At 41.4% G+C, this 18978-nt stretch overlaps 1 protein-coding gene across 1 annotated transcript in view; it reads right to left on the bottom strand.

Moving 5' to 3' along the window:
• Window positions 1-18435, bottom strand: part of PDE6D (phosphodiesterase 6D) — a 33740-nt gene extending 15305 nt beyond the window's left edge. The window contains exon 1 of the mRNA XM_015637691.3: window positions 18299-18435. Within this exon, the coding sequence (XP_015493177.1) occupies window positions 18299-18348 (50 nt within the window). The 5' untranslated portion in view covers window positions 18349-18435. The remainder of the gene's footprint in view (window positions 1-18298) is intronic.
• Window positions 18436-18978: the final 543 nt, after the last annotated feature.

The following is an 18978-nucleotide window of genomic DNA, read 5'->3' on the forward strand; positions in this document are numbered from 1 at the left end:
TGGCTGCTTAACTGGCATTTTCATACAGTTTCACTTGAATGACCTGTAGCCTTGTGTGAAAAGTGGAGAAAAAGCAAACCTAAAAGGTTCTAAAGAGGCAGTTTTATCAGCACTGCTTGTGGTCAGTCAATGCCTTTGTTCCTTGAAGGCCTCCGCAATAATTTCTCTATTGAGCAAAGTGATGTTTATTGAGAACGGCAAAGCTGAGCATCAGCAGGTCCCCCCGCTGTTCCGTTTATCCATCCAGCTCCAAGCAATATCTCGGGCTGAAAGTGTCCCCCTGGTACAATAAACAACTGACAGCACAGAAAGCCTCCATGACTTCCAATTGCCTGTGCTTATGTAGTGACTATGTGCTTTTCTTCCCCATTAGTGTTTCATTTCTTTTTTCTCTCCTTCATTTCACACCTCTTCATACAGAGCTCTCACACACCAGCCTACTGAGCTCTGAAGACTACTTCAGTCTCATGTATTTTAAAAGAATGTGTAATTTACTGGAGGCATTAATAAATCATGTACTTCTAAGAACAGATATGCAGATTGGAAATTAGTGACAGATTTGGCTTTGGCGTGGACTGTGCTAGCCGTTTGTACAGCTTCACATTGTCGTTGTCATCTACCAAGAGCCACCCCAGACAAGAGGCAAACCTCATCAAATAACTGGAGAGACAGAATGCCCCCCTGAACAGGCCACACAGTACAGCTCAGTGATCAGTAAATTAATCCATACCTAGTACTACACTGTGCTACAAAAACTTCAACTCATGCTCTCAAAGTAGCTTTTTAATAACTGCCTGCTGTAGAGACTGGGAAATAAGCATGAAGACTTGCCCACAGCTACACAATGAATCAGTAAGAGAAGAGGAAAGACATCTCAGGGGGTGTTAGGCTTTGTGACTTATATTTCAATAGAAAATACTGCTTCTCTCTTTAGGCAGCCAGGAACTGTGCTCCCTGGCTGATGGAAACTCTTATTGTAACTTGGAGTGACTGCAGGAGCACAGATTGCTGCAATCATGCTGTGGGGTGGGTGCCAGTGGTTTCCTTCACTCTGTTTCTCCTGCTTTTGTTGGTTTCTCAGTCACCCTATCTCCAATGCAGAATGGTTCTGAGTCACTGTCAAGCATTACTAATGGAAGTGGGGAGCAGGAAGGAAATTAAGAGGACTGTGCAAAATTAGAAGGACTTTTTAGTGTCTAAAATGCCATATTAAAGCAGGACAGCAAAATGGCTCTATTGCCTCTGACAATAGAAACAAAAGTGTTCTAAACTAGAAAAATGTGTAAGCCTCTGGAACTTATCAATAATATTCTTGTTCTTTAAGACAACTTTAAAAATCACCAGAAGTACAAAATAGGAAAGCCACGCGGGTAAATATAGCATTTGTTCCTGCTTTAGTTCATATTAATTCAACTAGAGTTCCTGTGAAAATTGTCTTTTTTCTCTTCTAAGTCTGGACACTCAAGTATATTTTGAGCTCAAAGTGCTTCAGTGAATTCAGTGTACAGGTCATGCTCAACATCACAGGTAGTTTTTTGCTGATTTAAGGCAAGTAGCCACCTAAGCTAAAACATCTCCATACTCTAAAAACTAGTGATGGCCCTGATACAAAGTTTCTATCATGCTTTAATAGACCAGGTTTCCTTCCACAGTTCATAACATGTAAAAAAATAGCCCAGTTAAAGAGTGGAAACACAGCACTTTTCCATGTATTCAAATTGTCCTCAAAACAGCCAGCTCCAGGAACTGCAGCAATAATTTTGCAAAAGGCAGCCAGCAGTAAATCTGAAAGGACAAAGTCTTGGGACAAATGCTATGGCTGTTCACTGCTGGCAGGGACAGGCAGACTCCATTTTGTACAGAGACCATCAATTTTGCACAGAATGACATTCAGAGAGGACTAAGAGTCTAAAGGACTCTTAGAGATGAACCAATATAAACACATTTTGCTTAAGTAAGTCCAAACAGCCTTGTAACACCTTCACTCCACCATCAGCCTCAAGTCAGACTCCTTGAACACAGGATGACAGTGGTCAAGTGATTAAATTTTAGAGAAATTTCTAATTCTTGAATCTGTTTGGTTAAAATACTAAAAATAAACTCTGTGCTAGGCAGAGTTGTGCCTTCAGAAGAAATGCCACCCGACCAGCTCTACAAGGACCCCCAAATGGCCCTGTGACACTGAGATACTCCCTTGCACTGCACTGTAAGGGAACTATACTTTGAGATTAGCTGTTTCCATATCCACTAAAGCTTCTCAGAGTTGGATTGCAAGAAGTCACTGTCGGGAAGTGTCCACTCCGCTGCAACCTGCCTTGATTCCTTTTTTCATCACATTCTTTCAGAATCTATTGGGATCAGAGGAGGACAAAGACTAAGCACAGTGCTGGAATTAAAAAAAAAAAAAAAAAACTTATGGAAAAAAGCAGTAAATTCCAGCAATGAGCTTTTCCTAACTCCACTTTGCTTGAAAAACTTTCCAGTAGTTCCAGCCTCACCAGATCCTGCTGAGTATGGGTAAAGACTCATTTTTTACTCATTCTTGTGGAAAGGACAATTCTTTGTATGCAATTTACTATCACAAACAATTAAACATTTTAGTGAGTCATCTTTCAAATCTTAGCTATCTACCTGTCACTGAACTCCTAAATGCTGGGCTCCATTCTTCATTTCACAAAAGGCCATGAAAAAACATGTATTTGTTTTTTTGGATTTCCTCCATTTATGAAGGGTGTCTGAACATCTGACAGCCCTACTGTTCCACACAGACCAGTTCCAAGGAGAAGCAGCAGACCTGTCTCACAGACACATGCTGTGACTTTACCCCTGGCACTTGGAGACACAGAATCAGCCTGGACAGATCTGGCAGCCCTGGCCCAGATTAACTCTGGTGCACAGGTCAGGAATACAGGCTAATGATAATGAGATGGGGCTGCAAACATTCAATCCAGATACAGCAGAACTTTAAGTGCTCAAGCTCCATACTGAACCTCACCAGCAAAATTTTGAGCCTCTTTGCCCTCTGGGAGCCATTGCCCTTGTTTGCTTTCTCCAGAGTAACATGTTAAAAACACTGGCTACTGAGATACACAATGAGGTACAACATTTCAGAACCTGATGCACACATACTTAGCAGAGCCTCAAATGAGCTGGTCAGATACTCTGCAAAATGGGAACTTATGGGGAAGGCATTTTAGTTCAACCAAGATGAGCTGCTTGGCTTTCTAGCACTTGTTCTATTTATTCCTCTGCTCCAATCTTCTCAGTGTGACGTCTTTAATGAGGAGATCACAACATCCCCTGTACTGGCCAGGGAGATTAAGCAACACACAGACACACACAACTAGAAAGCAAGAGTCTTTGAGATTTAACTCAAAATCTATGCTGGTTTGCCATAAAGATTTGACATTTAAATGACTGAATAATGTTAATCTTCCACTAATATTAGACTGCTCTTATGAGGTATTAGAGGATAAACCCAAGCCATTTTCTTTAGAAAATGTATTTCCTTATCACTATATAAAAGATGTCTGCTGATTTTCCTCTGGGAATCTTCTGTTCCTGGGAGATACAAATTTAATGTTGGACTTGCTCATGCCTATGTGGCACTAGACCACAAAACAGGGAGCAAGGGGTTTGTTTTTCATTTTCATAAAGGTCAATAAATACACTATTCACTACTAAAATATCAGCTAATACACAATCAGAGCAAAGTCCATCTATTTTTGAAATTACCAGTGTCAGATTCTGTAGTATTTCTTTACAAGGTTCATTGGAATAACAAGGATCCCAAATATACAACAGAGGTAATTAACCTCTAATTTCTATGAGCACACTCATAAAAGACTGCTTTAGGGTGAGAAGCAGGAAGAGAAGAAAGAAGATCATAGTTGAAACAAAAAGAGAAAATTTTTCCTTTGTCAGTAGTCTGGCAATACTACAAAGCAAGCACAGACCGCAGCAATATTTTTTTTTTTAATACAAAAACTAACCAACAATCTTAGCTAGAAGTGCATAGCTGAATGCTCAGATTTGTGGCATTTCAATAAGTGTGCTTTAATTGCTTATTTTCTATCTCTTTCCATTGTAAGACAAACAAAGATGCCATTGAGGATGCATCTCCCCTGATAAAGCAATCAGAACATGAGCCTGCAATTACAGTAATACTTTGCATAAAGGCTTTCCCTATTAATCCAAAAGAGCTTTATTTCAAAACCCACTATTTTACCAGGCTGCCATTCTCAATAGTGCAAAAATTCTTCTGGATTCTTTGTGCCTGAATTCCAAGCAACTCAAATGGGCTTCTTCTCTGTAGAGAGTATTTATTTGTTCCATTTCCAAGGATAAAAAGGCATGGAACAGTGGCACCACTGCATGTCCAGCAGTTCAACATCAGGTTCTTCTCACTGTTCCTTGGACTGCTGCCAATGTCAGAGATGGCACCACATCATTCACATACACAGGATACGTGTATTAGCCAAACACCTATGTTTGTAAACCTCCTATTAATCATCCCTGCACTGCCATATATTAATATTAAGTAGGTGATTAGTGTCTTAGCTGCCAACAGCCCTGCTAGCTTGGTTACCTCTCAGGTGGATACTGTTTACTCAAGAATTTTATTGTAATTTCTGTTGGCAAAAAATATTCTACGAAGAACAAATGTATATTCCATCTTTTAATGGAATTCTTTTTCTCAGTCTTCATGAAACAAAACCCAAATACACAATCCCCCAAATTTAGCGTATAAAACATGACAATTCACAGATAGAGCTGATAGACAATTCACTGTCAGAACACCAAATTTAGCAACCAGGAAGAACTGTGATTTTTAAAAATCTTCTTCAGCAAAGACTAGCCAGGGCAGAATCAAACAGCACAGGTTTTGTACATTTGAAATACTTCTTACTTCTGCATACCTGCTCAAAGACTGGAAGAGGCTACAAGCACATTGCACTACTACTGGGGAGAGATCCTGTTCTGAGCTGCCCTTTAAACACCCCTCCATGCACAGGAGGGCAGATCCTTAACTCTGGATATACAATCAACTGCAGCTACCACAGAAGTCTTCAAGAGACATCATTTTAAGGGATTCAAATGACACTTCGTTGTTCTCCAACAATCTTATGTAAGCAGTGAATGTATGGTACATGAAAGGAGGCATCTTTCGTATCAAGAGCTGTTCATCGGTGTCTTTTACATGAAGGACAGAAAGTTGTCCCTACAGAGAAAGTTCTACCCTGGACTTTTTGCATTTCTGATATGAAGTTGCTTTTGTTTGGTTTCTTGCTCTTCCAGGGAATCAGGAAAAAACAGAAATAAAACTGCATTCCAGAGAACACTTTAACTTGTGCTCCTGAGAACAGAAACTAGGCCAGGGGATATTTCAGTGTTGCTATCAAGTGGGGCTTCCACCTATACAGAACAAAGCAAAAAAATCACTATTGAAAAAGTCTTTGTAAAAACATTCAGGGAAAATCCGTAGCTCAGTCTTCAGACAGACATGTCTCAACTTCAGAGAGGTCTGTAAAAGAGGAAGAATTCATTTGCACAAAGGACTTCAGGGACTCGGGGATTTTTTTTTTGGGCATAGAAACTTCAGGCTGTGTGCTACCACTCCAAATCCTCCCCATCAGATCAATAAAGCCTGCAGTCATTACATCTGATAGCTCCTGCCTTCCAGAAAATGAGCTTATGAGTTTTATTCTAATTGTTAAAAGGCAGGTGTTCACACCACCAAAATCAACTGCAAAGGGAGCACTTAAGAAATTCTTGTTGGCAGTCTCAAGAGAAAGTAGGAATAAAAGGTCAAGCACTGGATTTCTCTTGCATTCACACACTGATTCTGTCTGAATTCCCCTTACTGAACACCTTTTCAACACAATGTTAATTTTTAAACAGTACCTTTCTCTGGCAATTGAATTAATTGGGAATTTGTCACTACACTCGAGTCAATCCAGATTAATGCACAAAGTGAATTTAGAGTTGAGCTAACTATCCCTTATTTAACCTTTGCCTGAATATTTTTATTCTCAAAGAGTCCAATTCCAAAGCTTTGAAGTGACTTGAAACCAGACACATTCACCCAGGGATAAAGGTATGCACAGTGGGGAAATCAAGCAGAAATGGTTAAACTGGGGTAAATTTTAAGCATATGAACAATGTGGTTTTACCTAGACTAGAGCTTTTTCCAACAACATAGACACCTCTTCTTTGACATTGGGAAGAAAAGTATAGACAGGGCTTTATCCAGTGCAGTACATTTACACTGTAGAGCTACATCCCTTCAAGAACACCTGGCACCAACAAATTCCATATTGCCCAAGCCATTTGGCATAAAGATGGTGTGTATTCCCTCAAGGTGAGATTACAGCTCTGTGTGCTATTCAGAAAAATAGGCCAGACAATTGAACTTCTTTTTCCAGGTGGGCTCATTTGCCCTTTCTCACAAGTAATGCTGGAAAAAGACAAAAATGAATGATATCCCAAAAAGATCTTCTTTACACAGCTTTTAAAGCAAATGCCAGTTGCAACCTTCAGGGGACACATGCTACTGCTGCAGTATATCTGGTAATTAGTCTGTAAGGGTTTCTGTTTATGACAAGAGTGAAAACTAACTACTGCAGCAGAAGTAGTATCAACTGAACACAGATCTGCTGTTTTGTTCAGTCTCCCAGCTGTGCCCAGTGGATCTGTGCTGGCAGGAATGTGATGCTGGAGTTGGTAGAGCAGAAGTCATTCAGTTCTCCTAAAGGTGATTTATGCTTTTTTGAGGTTGCTCTGCAAACTTTAACTGCCCCACAATATCTCATACAGAGCACATCCCTCACTGTTTCAATCCAGAGATGTTCTGTAATCAGGAATGCACCTAGAGATCACCACAAGTTCTCTGGGAAAACAACACAGTATCCTTGAAATTAATTACGGAATGGCAAGGGGATTTAATCTTATTGAGATTTTATATAAAACAGCATTTAGCCCTGGCACTCACAATCTACACCTAATAAACAAAATAAAAATTCAAATCAGCCAGAGAAACAGCTACAACAAGCACTTTCATAAACTCCACAATGACAAATGCCAGTCTCCTATTTGCTGACACAGCACAGCAGAGGAACAAGCCACACTTTTCCTGGCATTAGCTTAAATGGTTCCTTGGATATACACTCCCTGTGGATAGTGTTGGCCTCAATGTCACTGGAGCTACAAATACTTCATTTTTCCTTGGTTTTTTTTTTTTTTTAACTTGGACTATATCTGCATGAGAAGTGGGCATGCTTTAGCCTTGCAAACTGTACATCCCCCACAGCCAGAAGAGTTGACTAAACAAGAGCATCCTCACTGCCAGTTACCCTGTTTTTCCAGGCAGAAAATGATTATGAACACCCTCAATGCCAAGCTGAGGGAGTCAGTAGGGATGTGAATACTTAGATGGATGTCAGTGGCCCTCTAGACTCAGAGGACAAGACCAAAGTGAGAATCAGATATAGTTATTTAATGGATAAGAGAAAGAAAAGTCATGGATCTGAGACACTAAAGTGGTTTTATCTCTGGAGTACTATGCAGGCAGGAACACATGCTGCCATACAGCATCAAACAATTTTTGGTTTTCCACTTAAAACTGACAAGACTACGATTATTCAAGGAAAACAAGTTCATTATCTTGTCTCTTGCAAGGAAAGGAGGAAAACTTAAGAGCATAAAGACCATGTGGAGAATGAAAGCAAATTGAAAATACAGTCAGGAGGGAATGATTGACAGTTGCAGGAGAAAACTAATCTTGTAAATGGACCAGAGGCTGCTCAAAGCGGATGCAGAGAGGAGGAATAAAGGGAGATTTATGCAGATTGAACCAGAACTCTCAAAAACCAAGGACTTGATATCAGAAATACTATTTTTTTTTTTTGGAATCTCCAGAATATGAGAAGTGCTTCAATTGGCAGTGTGGACTAGTGATTTGACAACTTAACCATCCCAACATTTTACACGGTGTTCAACAGTACAGCAGTCTGAAAAGAGAGAGACTTTGGGAAAGCACTACAGCAAAACACAAAAAGTACAAGGAAACAATTCAGTTCCAAGCCAGTTGAGAGGAGGTAAAATACCTCCTCTCCAAAATTACTTTCTTCTGAATGCTGTACTATGATCAACCTCTACAGCTCCAGTAACATGACCTACATGGATGTGAACCTCCGAGCGTGTCACTAGGATCACCATGATGTGGAAGATGCAGGATCTGTGCCCAAACCAGGATCTCTCTGCTTTAGCATGCAGTGGAATTCAGAAAAAAAAAAACACATTATGGTGGGGACAGAGTAATGAAACCTCCACTGAAATGACAAAAAAAGCAATGACCTCTATTACTCTGCTCTGCTTCCAAGCACCTTTTACAGCTTTCACTATTAATAAAATCTACAGTTATGTTTATAATAAGGTGTAAATTTTATTACTTTAACCTGCTTGTAGCTGTATGTTAAATTTTCAGAATATAATGAATCAGATTTTTGCACTTTCAATAAAAAACTATTAATATATATTTTTAGCTCAAGCAGTGGAATATCTTATTTCTGCTGTGAAAAAAGACAGAATGTATAACTACAATTAGCTGTAATTCTAAAGTTGATTCCTTGAATATAGGTATTAACAACATGAAAATAAAATTTACTTCCTGGAAAGCTAGACTTACAGAGGATACAAATATGTTTAGAAATTATTTTGGTGTTTTAAAGTGCGGACTTCATAAGCACTCATGTTAAGGTGAATGCTAATGTGAAGTTAGACACAAAAAGCTGAAAAACTGACATTAGCTGCACCCTTTACAGGTGTGCCTACATCAAAATATAGTCCTTTTTTATTTGAATTTGCACCTTTCCAAACATTCTACTGCTTCATTCCCTGCACCTACTATTTCAGAACTGGCAACATTAGGAATGAGGTATACAATATTACTAAGAGGAAAACAAGGTACTGCTTTATCAGGGAAAACAGATGCAAGAGACCATCATGAACTGTGAAATATTTTCAGCTGGCCACTGGTAGGGCTGTAGTTATATGAGAACCTTAAAGATCAGCAGTAGAGGTTTGTGTTCCAGTTAATTCTGCCCATCTAATTAGTGTAGGGAGGGAGAAGGTGGTCATGGAGGGATTGCCAGAGGTGAGAGAAAAGGAACTTATTCTAGTGATGGAGTGGAAGATACGTGTAAAACCAGGGAGCCAGTGTTTCTTAATTCTTATGAAACTAATCCTTAAGGTCAGTATGGTAGTAGTATAATGCAGTTCCCTTTGAAGGAATTAGAGGGGCAAGCACATAAAAGAATCCTTTTCTGGAGCCGTTTAAATACTGTGTTTTTATGGCAACAATACAATTGTAATGATGTCTTGTAGATTAATGAGGATTCCATAAATGAATGGCCCAAACTGGATTGAGAAATTTACTGGCTTCTCTGTCTCTTTCTGGAAAGAGTATTTAAAAACAACATGCATTTGCTCTCAAAGGCTGCATGGGGTTTTCAGCCAGTGATTTCCTCTGTCTGGTTCATTGAGAACTGCAGAGAATAGAGCCTCTAATGGCACTTGCTGCATGGTTCCAGACCCTGTTTGTGACTTTGTCTGGTGACCAGGCAGCAAGCTGTCACACAGCACAATAATGCTAAAGATTTCTTGCAGAGGTCAAGGGCAAAGAGAAAATTACTACCTTACTGAGGTCATCTCAAATGTATTTCTCTTAAAAGAAATTATGTGACCACAGACTTACCAATTTGAAGCTAAAATGCACAACTAATAATGGTAAGCTAGGTTTTAAGAATTGGTGTTGGATAACTAAACATGGTATGTGAGAAGCCTTCTCAAGTAAGGCAGTGCTGAGTGTTGGAAAACACATCAAGAGGCTGCATTGAGCTCATCTGATCTGAGGCTGTGGGCATAACATCCAACAGCAGCAGTGGCTGGAGAGGACTCTGCTTACAACCCTCCCCAACTGCTTCTTACTTTCTCCCTCCAATTGAATAGCTGAGCTGTTGGTAAAACTGTCAACCAGCACAGGTCCTACTCCTTAGCCTGCTGCTGAAGTCATTTAAGGCAGCATGCAGGAGGCTGCAGAGCTCATCTGAGCAGATTGGCTAGTGACTCTGAAAAAAAGGCAACAAGGAGGTGGAGATGGTAACCCATGCTCTGTACAGCTGCTGTGACAGAAGCATGGAGCAGAAAGAATGCAGATATTTTTGGATGTCCTCTTTGCTCAGAAGGATGCCACTTCCTGGACTGAGCTGTTTTTAAACTTTATTTTAAGGCTACTAAGATTCAAGCAAAATAACAAACAGAAGGACTTTTTACCTCTTTACTTCAGCTTCTGAGAAAGGAAGTAACTTTACTAAGAAATGGTGAAATCTTAAGCTGGACTGTAACAACAGGCCAGTATTCTAATACACTAAAGTCTACTCGAAAGAGTTAAGATGGAAGTGAAATGTTTAAAGTACCTTTAGAAGATCCACCTGTGTTAAAGGCTGGTAGGTATTTCTTGGTGTCCAATTTCCAGATGGGCTGGTCTATTTCACCACATGGCTGTACATCAATGGGGACAGTGGTCACTCCTCTACCTTCTCTCTCTGCAAACTCTTCCTTCAAGAGCAATTGAGGGTGTTGCAGAACTCCCTTAAGGAGAGTTAGCAACAGTTCATGCCAACACTTGAATCAAAACTGGGTCCCCCTTAGCGAGGGTTTCTGTAAGAATTTTCCCATACACAAAATTTTTATTTAAAGCCATGCAAATAGACAGCTTTTTTACTGCCTCCTAAAATACAATTTCCTTTGACCTTTCAAACCAAGCTGATTTGACATTAATTCTCTGCTTCCTTAGCAGGCTGTCTCTGATCAGAAGTTTCTGACACTTAAAACATAAGATAAACTCTTGATTCCAAGCATGTCTAGCCTTCCTTCTCAAAAAGCTTAAATTATGTCATGTGAAGAGGAGGAAAGAGGAATGCAGGCAGTCTGCCTTCATTGGTGAGTAAAGTATATGATCTTCTTCCCTGCTTTCTTGACAAATATGAAAAGATGGATATAATTAGCTGTCCCAAGGACAAAATAAGCTTCTGACTTGCTACAGAGTAGATGAAGGTTATGTACAGAGTAGCATACAGAGCAACCCATATAAATAGTCCTCTGCAGAATTACAAAGTATAATGCCCTGCACTCTCAATCTCTAATAGAAGACTATTGCTCCTAGTTAGTTACAATCCTTTCAATACAGGATAAATTTACTAACACTATTCTTTTGTGCACTGCTATCCCAAAATACTGACTGAAAATAAAAAAAATCATTCTTCTTCTTTCTCCTTTTACCGAAGCCTGCCATTCTTCCAGAAGAATGCTGCATGAAATTCTAGTCATGTACATAATCAACTCAAAGGCTCACTCATGACTGAACTAATCTGATACCGTTTCCCTTAAGTCTGTTCTATACATAACATTTCTGTCACAGTGAGAACTCTGTTCAGGAGAAATATGACAATGGAATCTCAAATTCATAATCACAACTGAAAATCCTGGCTGTCAAGAATTTAGCAATGTGCAGTTGAGATCTGGTTCCTAAGAGAACCTTGGTTGCTGTCAGGTGTCTTCCAGACTTTGTGTCTGCTTGGGCATGAGGCCAAATGGCTTTGGAAACCTCACAGTAATGCCCAATGAGTGTATGGGGATACTTCCTCAAACTACTTGGGGAGTGATGCTACACAGATGACAAACCTGCTGCTCTGCGTGCTCCTGCTGTAGTCTCAGGACAAAAAGGCAGCACTTGAGAAAAGCTTTTAATATTCTGTGCTCGCTACTGCAGTTTATTGCACATCTAGACTAAACATATGATGTGTTCCTTAAGATGTGAGAACAACAGGTGTGCAAAAATCACCTTTCATTTGCTTAAATAACTAAATTTAATAAACTCTGTGGTACTAACATGCAAGGGAAAAAAGGACAAAATGTTGCCATGTGGCCCTTAATAGAGCATGATGTTTTCTGCTTGTTCTCTGTACCTGGGAATGTAGCATATCTCCTACTTCTATACGAACACTGATCACTAGATGTAAGCAAAGCACTGGTTTATCTTTAATGGAGACTCTGAGCTCAAGTTGCCTTAATTTCCCTACTGAGAGAAATAGAAGAGGCTTATCTTACATAAATGCAAGATACACAGTAGCCTGCTATTTTATAAATTTCAAGTAAAACTTTGACTCAACATTCTTTCTGAGATCAGCCTAAATTCAGAGATAAACGTGTAAGAACAAGTCAAATCAGCTTCCACACTAAGGCTGCTTTAGCTAACAGAAAACTTTTTTTGCCAGAGACACAAGAGCCACATCAGATACCTATATTAAAAAAACCCTCCTCTGAACAGTATCTGTTGGTTTTTGAATACCTCTTCTCTATATCTGTGTAAGCTTGGCTTTTATCCTATATGTTGGCTGTGAAGATGCAGGGGGTGGGAGGGGGAAGAAGCTCTACCAGTTCTCACTTGATGGATTAAATTACTATCTTCTGCTCTGTGGAAATTCAAATACTGTAACAACAGCTGAAGCATAAGGCACCAATGACTTCCAAGGATGCAAAGAGTAATTGATATCTTAATATGATACAAAGGAAACTAGGGGATATAATTTTACTAATGACAACTGCATTATTTTAAGTATTTTATTAGGTTGGCACTAAACAAGAATTAAAAATACTGAAACCATAATTCCAGTAAAATGCTGGATAGGTAGGCTTTGGAGAGATCAAAGGATAAATCATAGATATAAATTTGTAACTACAAAGTACTAAAGCAATATTGCAGATGAAAAAGAAAAACCTGAACTCCAATGTCAACTTCCACTTTTAAGTTGATGTCAGATGTATTCTCTGTGGCACCTGGCAACTCATTTGTATCCTGTGATGCCCCTTCCATTGTCATGGGCATAAACCCCCACTTCCAACACTACACAGGGATTGCATTAAATCTGACAAGTAGACAACTGACTGTAGCTCAAATATAAAGTTAATGCAAATCTCAGGTTAACCATAGTTAAATATTTACACTTTTTTCAATGAAAGTTAACATGAGGAGGACATGAAGTTTTGGTGTTCACTCGGGAACCAGACAGGTAAAATCAAACCTGGTAAAATTTCTCTTGCTTTATTTGCAGGTGTGCCTCATAACTCAGTCATAAGAAACATGATAGAGTGTGTTTAGCATGCCAGAACTAGAGATCATTGCACAGTGCAGAACTTCTGTCAATGCTGGAAATAATTCTGATATGAAAGGTACAGGTACCTTGACTACCATGACATTCAACTACCAACTACAACCTACCTAAAGCTTCTGTGTGAAACTCTGGTCTCTGAAACAAAGGTCTCTCAATGCTGTCAGGGTGGGAACTTGTTCCAGTCAGACTAACTGGGAATGTGGACAACTCTTGCTTGAAAAGTATTTTAAGTTTTGTAGAAGGTAAGAGGGTTCAAAAAACCAGAAACCTGGATGAGGCAGAACAAACTCATGTTTTCTAGGGTGTTTTGAAATTGCATTAGAGCAAGCTATGTGCAAGTTCTGTTTTGGGTCACTACAGAGTATATGTCTCAGCTTCTGGGAAGTCCTGTTCCTTCTTTTGGCTGGCCAGTGTCTCCTTTTAATCCATGAATTTGATGGTTCATCTTTCTATTCCATTGCAAGAAGTCTAACAGAGTGAGATCTGAGGAAGTGCACAGAGGAAACCTCAGAACAAAGGGGAATCTTTAAGCCAATTAAAGCTGCTACCTTGTTAGTTTTGTAAACACTGTAGCAGGTAAGCATTGCTAATTAATAAGCTGCCAAACACCTACCAGCCTAGCAATGAAATTGGAAACTTATTTCAGTGTTGCTTACAATTAGATTTCTCAACTTTGGAATGCTGCATCAAACTAGTTCAAAACTTCAGTGACTATTCTAGGAATTGATGGACAAGACTATCATTGACTTCAGTTCCTGTGAGTGCAGCAGACCAGGCTGAAGTTGGATGTGGAAGTTTCCCTGTCTGCAGAGTAATATAAAGTTCATAGATACTCCTAGTGATTCTGGTATAACTACAGTTTCACTACAGCTATACCCATCTTTCAAAGAGGATAATGCTCTGCTAGAAAGACTTCCCAGGAAGAAAAACAATGGTGAGAATAAAGCTGGAAAAAGCTCTGGGAGTTAGGAAGATGTTTCACAGGGAACTTTGAGGACTGTAGAAAAGTAGGTCAGTCTTTGACATGAGAAGTTTTGCCAGCAAGTGTTGGAGTGCTTGAGCTACAGATGTTTGTTTAAACTGACCACAAACACAAGTTTCGTAACTCTGCAGTTGTTCTGGAGTTAATAGTGCCAGGTAATATTGTCTCTTCCTGCTTATGTTCACTCTATTACCTTGTTTTAGGAGTGTTCTGAAGAATAGGCTACTGCGCAGCCTTAAAATTAAGTTCATGGAAAAACCTGTCCTAAACTGATAAACAGCTACAGGACAAATAACACTACAGAGATTTTGTTAAGACTTCTCTGTACAGAAGCAAATAAATAGGTGATCTCTTGTTTGACTTGTCAGATTTAAAATAGAAAGCAAATGTCCTTACTCCTGCATTGAGAGGCAAGACACGGCACTTTAACCATCCTAGGAGAATCAACCAGTTCATTTGGGTTTTCCTCCTTGCTGCTCTGACTGAAACCTCACAAAAAGAACTGATTAAAGAAGTTGGACTGTGGCCTCTCAAGAGTTGGATGTGAATTTGCTGTTGCAAACTATGACTGGATATTTCTAATCTACAGCACAGATGCTTTCCAAATGCTGGCAAACCAAACTCAACAGGGTAACTATCTACAGGGTCCTTATTTTTTTAAAAAATAATTCTCTGCTAGTTGATCTCAGAACACAGATAAAGAGGCAACCCACAAATTGTTAAGCAAGTTGTTGTGGGGGGAGCCATCAAAATAAAACAACCCTGAACTTTGACTGCTGGGGAAGTACATCACTGGTGTTACTTTCTTTTCATAGAAGATACTAAATACATACATTTAATAGTACACATTAGAGATAAAATGACAGAACAAGACTTGAAGAATGTGTTGAAAGGGTGAGAGTCAAGTAAAATGCCTTTCTGTAGCTTGAGAGAGTAACTGTCCCATCTTCCAGAGGAAAAAAACATGAAGGCATAATCTAATTTCATGCATTTGAGATCACAGGACCAGATGTGCATAAATACTTGCAGAGACAAGACTTGGCTAATACTTCACACAAATGAATCTTCAGTTACCAACTGATGCTGCTTACAGCCAAACAAGTGAGTTTTCATAGCACTAAACTACCTGTAGATATGTTGGGTGTAACAACTGCTGCTCAGGCAAGTGCCCTCAAAACAGTTTGTTGATAAACACACACACAAGCTCTGTTAGCAAATAAAGTCCTGAACAAGTGACAAGCTCTAAGTGTTTGTTGTCTGCTTTCAAAATTTGTCTGCACCATATTTACTGAACTGTTGTGTTCAATTTTAACTGGTGCCATAAAAAATCTTAGGAGAAGTGTAATAAAGTATAATATTCTTGTTTTCCTGCAAGCATCAAATATATTGCCTTTGGTTTTAATATTTTTAAAATAGCAAAATCCATGAGAAGAGGGAATAAATGTTCCTGGCTTGAATTTTGGGACATTAGTCACAGCATGTTTCTGCACTAGTGTCATAGAGGAAGGAAAACCTATCTTTGCATTGAAATTAGAGGGTGGATTTAGGCTATAATTTAATTTCCACATGCCCAAATCATCCAGCATGCCTCAATGAGCAGAAAAGCTTGTAATTAACCCCTTCTCAGGAACCACAAGTAAACAGGATTGTTTGAGGAAACTGATTTCTCAATGTGAACTGGACTTCCAGCTAGAGTGTCTGCTGTCATGTTAAAATTAGGGATTATTTTGGAAGCCTCCTTCCTCAGTGATGCTTCTGGCCCTAGCAACTGTTCTTGCTTCCCTCTTGGGGATTCTTATCCTTTGCACACAGCCCCTGGGTACAATGCCATGCTCCTCTCTTGTGTTAAAAGCAAGTTCAGTTCAAGTGCCAAGGTTGCAGGATCTGCTTAAGTTGGTGGAGTTGAACTCCCTCCCTTGTGGGAGCAGAGGAGAAAGCTTCCAGGTACTTAAAAGTATGAACTGAACAGTTTTTCAGAACACATTTCTCTCTTTCTTTCTATTAATTGAGTACATGCAGCGATAAGGTGTGTGGAAGATAAAGCATCTCTGAACTGCAATTGTCTCTGGAGCAGATGCCTGCCCTTGGACAAGGGATGGGAAGTTTGAGCTGATGTCTCCCTTGCAGGGAGCGTGGTCACAGCTGGGCATGAGCAGTTTCCTGTGGGGATGGTGTGGTGTCTCAAGGCTTCCTCACAAATGAGGAATGTCTGCTCAGCCTCTCTTCTGGTTTACTAAAGGCAACATAGACGTTTTTCAACTATTTCAACTTGCTAAAAGTTTCAGTTATGAAATGCTTCTCCAGACTTTCCTGTTTGTCAGACTTTGTACTAGACGGCCCCTATGGCAACTATCAATGTACTCTAACACGTTTTTTGAAGAAGTGCAGATTTTGGCTTAAACTGTCCTGTCAGAAGTAATTTTTTTATTTTTTTTTTTACAAGGACAAACAAAGGAAGACTAGACTTTAGACACTTCAACACAAACTGCTGAGTGCTTCTAATAAAGCTTCTCCATGCTCCGGCTGCTTGAGATCACAGTTTGTTGTCTGACATCCTTCCTCTCAAAGAGCAAAAAACATTTGCTCTTTAAGATAGCAAACAACAAAAAGCATTTCATTGAAAGTTGGACAAAGGTCTTTAGGTAAATTCTGCTATCCAATAAAGACTATGTACAAACACATGCAAAAAGCACTCAAAAGTTTGCTCCCTAGGCTTAACTTTGAAGGCACTTTTCACTTCTACCAACAGCTTAGTCTGGTCTTGTCAGAAGCTTATTCTTTTTCTAATTGCCAGAACAAAAGGTTTTTAATTTATGTTTTGACAGCTAAAATACTACATCTTCATAAATACAAAGAACTGTCAATAGCATCAGCACAGAAGCGAAGAAACCAGATGCAGTAGTAACAGCTGGGGGAGACTGCAATGATTCTATAAAAAGTTAAGAGAAGCATCTGCTTATAGTTTGATAAAAGCTATCTGTCTAAATCCAACCTAGAAAATCAGATCCTGCTACAGCTGGCATAGAGATTATGAACATCTCACAGAACAAAAAATCCCCACCACCCTGTTTAGAAATAACAGGTTTTGATCAAGAGGATATTTCCTTCACTTCTGTCCTTTTTATTGTAAAAAAATAAATGTAAACCAACTCACAATATTCTGATGTCTAAAGGTCAAGATAGCAAGCTTGCGTCTGCCTTCTAAGCTTAGAAGAATTTACTTCATTAAAATATACCATATGTAAAATAAAGCTACTCTATTTCTCACACTATTAGTTTGAACATGGGCCTTTTGATTGAGCCTTTCTCTACTTTGCTGAAATCCTGATTTGGAAGGTGAACAAAGGCTCTCGCCTCTCTTCTGAGCTCAGATCTATCTCATTTCATCAGCTTTAAATACACACCCAGGTACCACAGGCATAAAATCAGAATGCTTTTTGAAAGCCACAACATTTAAAGTTTTTAAACGAGCTGCACAGAAAGGCATTTACACGCAGAATACGTCAGCAATAAAAGACACTGCACGACCAACACATGTGCCGGTACCTCACGGTATGACAAGAAACAAGGTGTTTAGTTGCTCCTGGACCTGACGACCAGGTATTTCCTTCCCAAGAAGAAGTGCTTAAGCGCAGGCCGGAGGGAAAGGGATCAGATCCTCCTGGCGCAGAGCTATTTCACCTGCCCTCTGCAAGCTGTCCTCGCTGCGGGTGGGGGGCTCCTGCTGCCCGGGGCCGCCCCCGGCCCAGCCCCTCTCAGCGCCGGGCAGGGGCCAGAGGGGCGGTGGCCGCCACCACCCTGCCGGGGACTTTGGCCGCGGGGACCCCGCCACCCACGGCACCACGCAGGGCAGGGACGGGACCCCGGTCCCGGCGTCACGGGGCCTCCTTCCCCGTCCCCCCGCCCCAGCCGGCTCTGGGCCGGTCCCAGCCCTGAGGGACCCTCCCGCCACCGCCGGAGTGCGGTGCCATTGAGAACCGCGTTGCCATAGCAACCCCCCCCTCCCGCCCCAGGGGCCTCGCCACAGCGGGGCTGCGATCCCCGCGCCCCCCGCGCCGCCTCACGGCCCCCGCACGGAGGATACAGCTTGAAGCCGCGGAGGATCTCCTTGGCCCGCTCGTCCGTGGCCGACATGGTCCTGCCGCGCCGCGGGCGGGCGGACGGGGCTGGGCCGGGCCTGGCGGGAGCGCGGCGGTGACAGCGGAGCCTCAGGGCCCCCCGCCCCTCCCTCCCGCGCACCCGCCACTGCCCGGCGCAACCAACCCCAGCGGCCGCCCGGCGCGTACTGACCAATCAGCTGCTGCTGTCCCCTCCTCGCCCCGCCTCTTGGCTTAGGAATGACAGCGCTACTGACCAATCAGACAGCGCTCTCCTCTTTCAAGGGTGGGTGCGCAGCGGTCGCTGAGACTTTTCGGTTGGGCCTGACGTGGCTGCGATGGAGGCGCCGCAGGATGACCGGGCAGAGGGAGCGGGCGGTTCCCGGGCCCGGGAGGCCTCAGCAGGGAGCGCTTCAGGGGGCGAGAAGCCGCCCCGGGCCCGGGCGGCGCCCGCCGGGCGGCGGCCGAACGGCCCCGAGCCGCTGGAGCTCGGCAGGCGCTTCCCCCAGGCAGTGGGTGTCCCAAGGTTTCGTCTTTGGGGCTGCGCGGCGGAGCTCCAGCCTTGAACTAGGGTGATGCTGGGGACCTGGGTGCTCAGACCCAGAGCGGCTTCTGCTGGAGACCTGCAAAACCCACCCGGACGAGTTGTGTGTCGTCTGCTCCAGGT

Source organism: Parus major, chromosome 9 (genome assembly GCF_001522545.3).
Source record: "Parus major isolate Abel chromosome 9, Parus_major1.1, whole genome shotgun sequence".
NCBI classification, from domain to species: Eukaryota; Metazoa; Chordata; class Aves; order Passeriformes; family Paridae; genus Parus; species Parus major.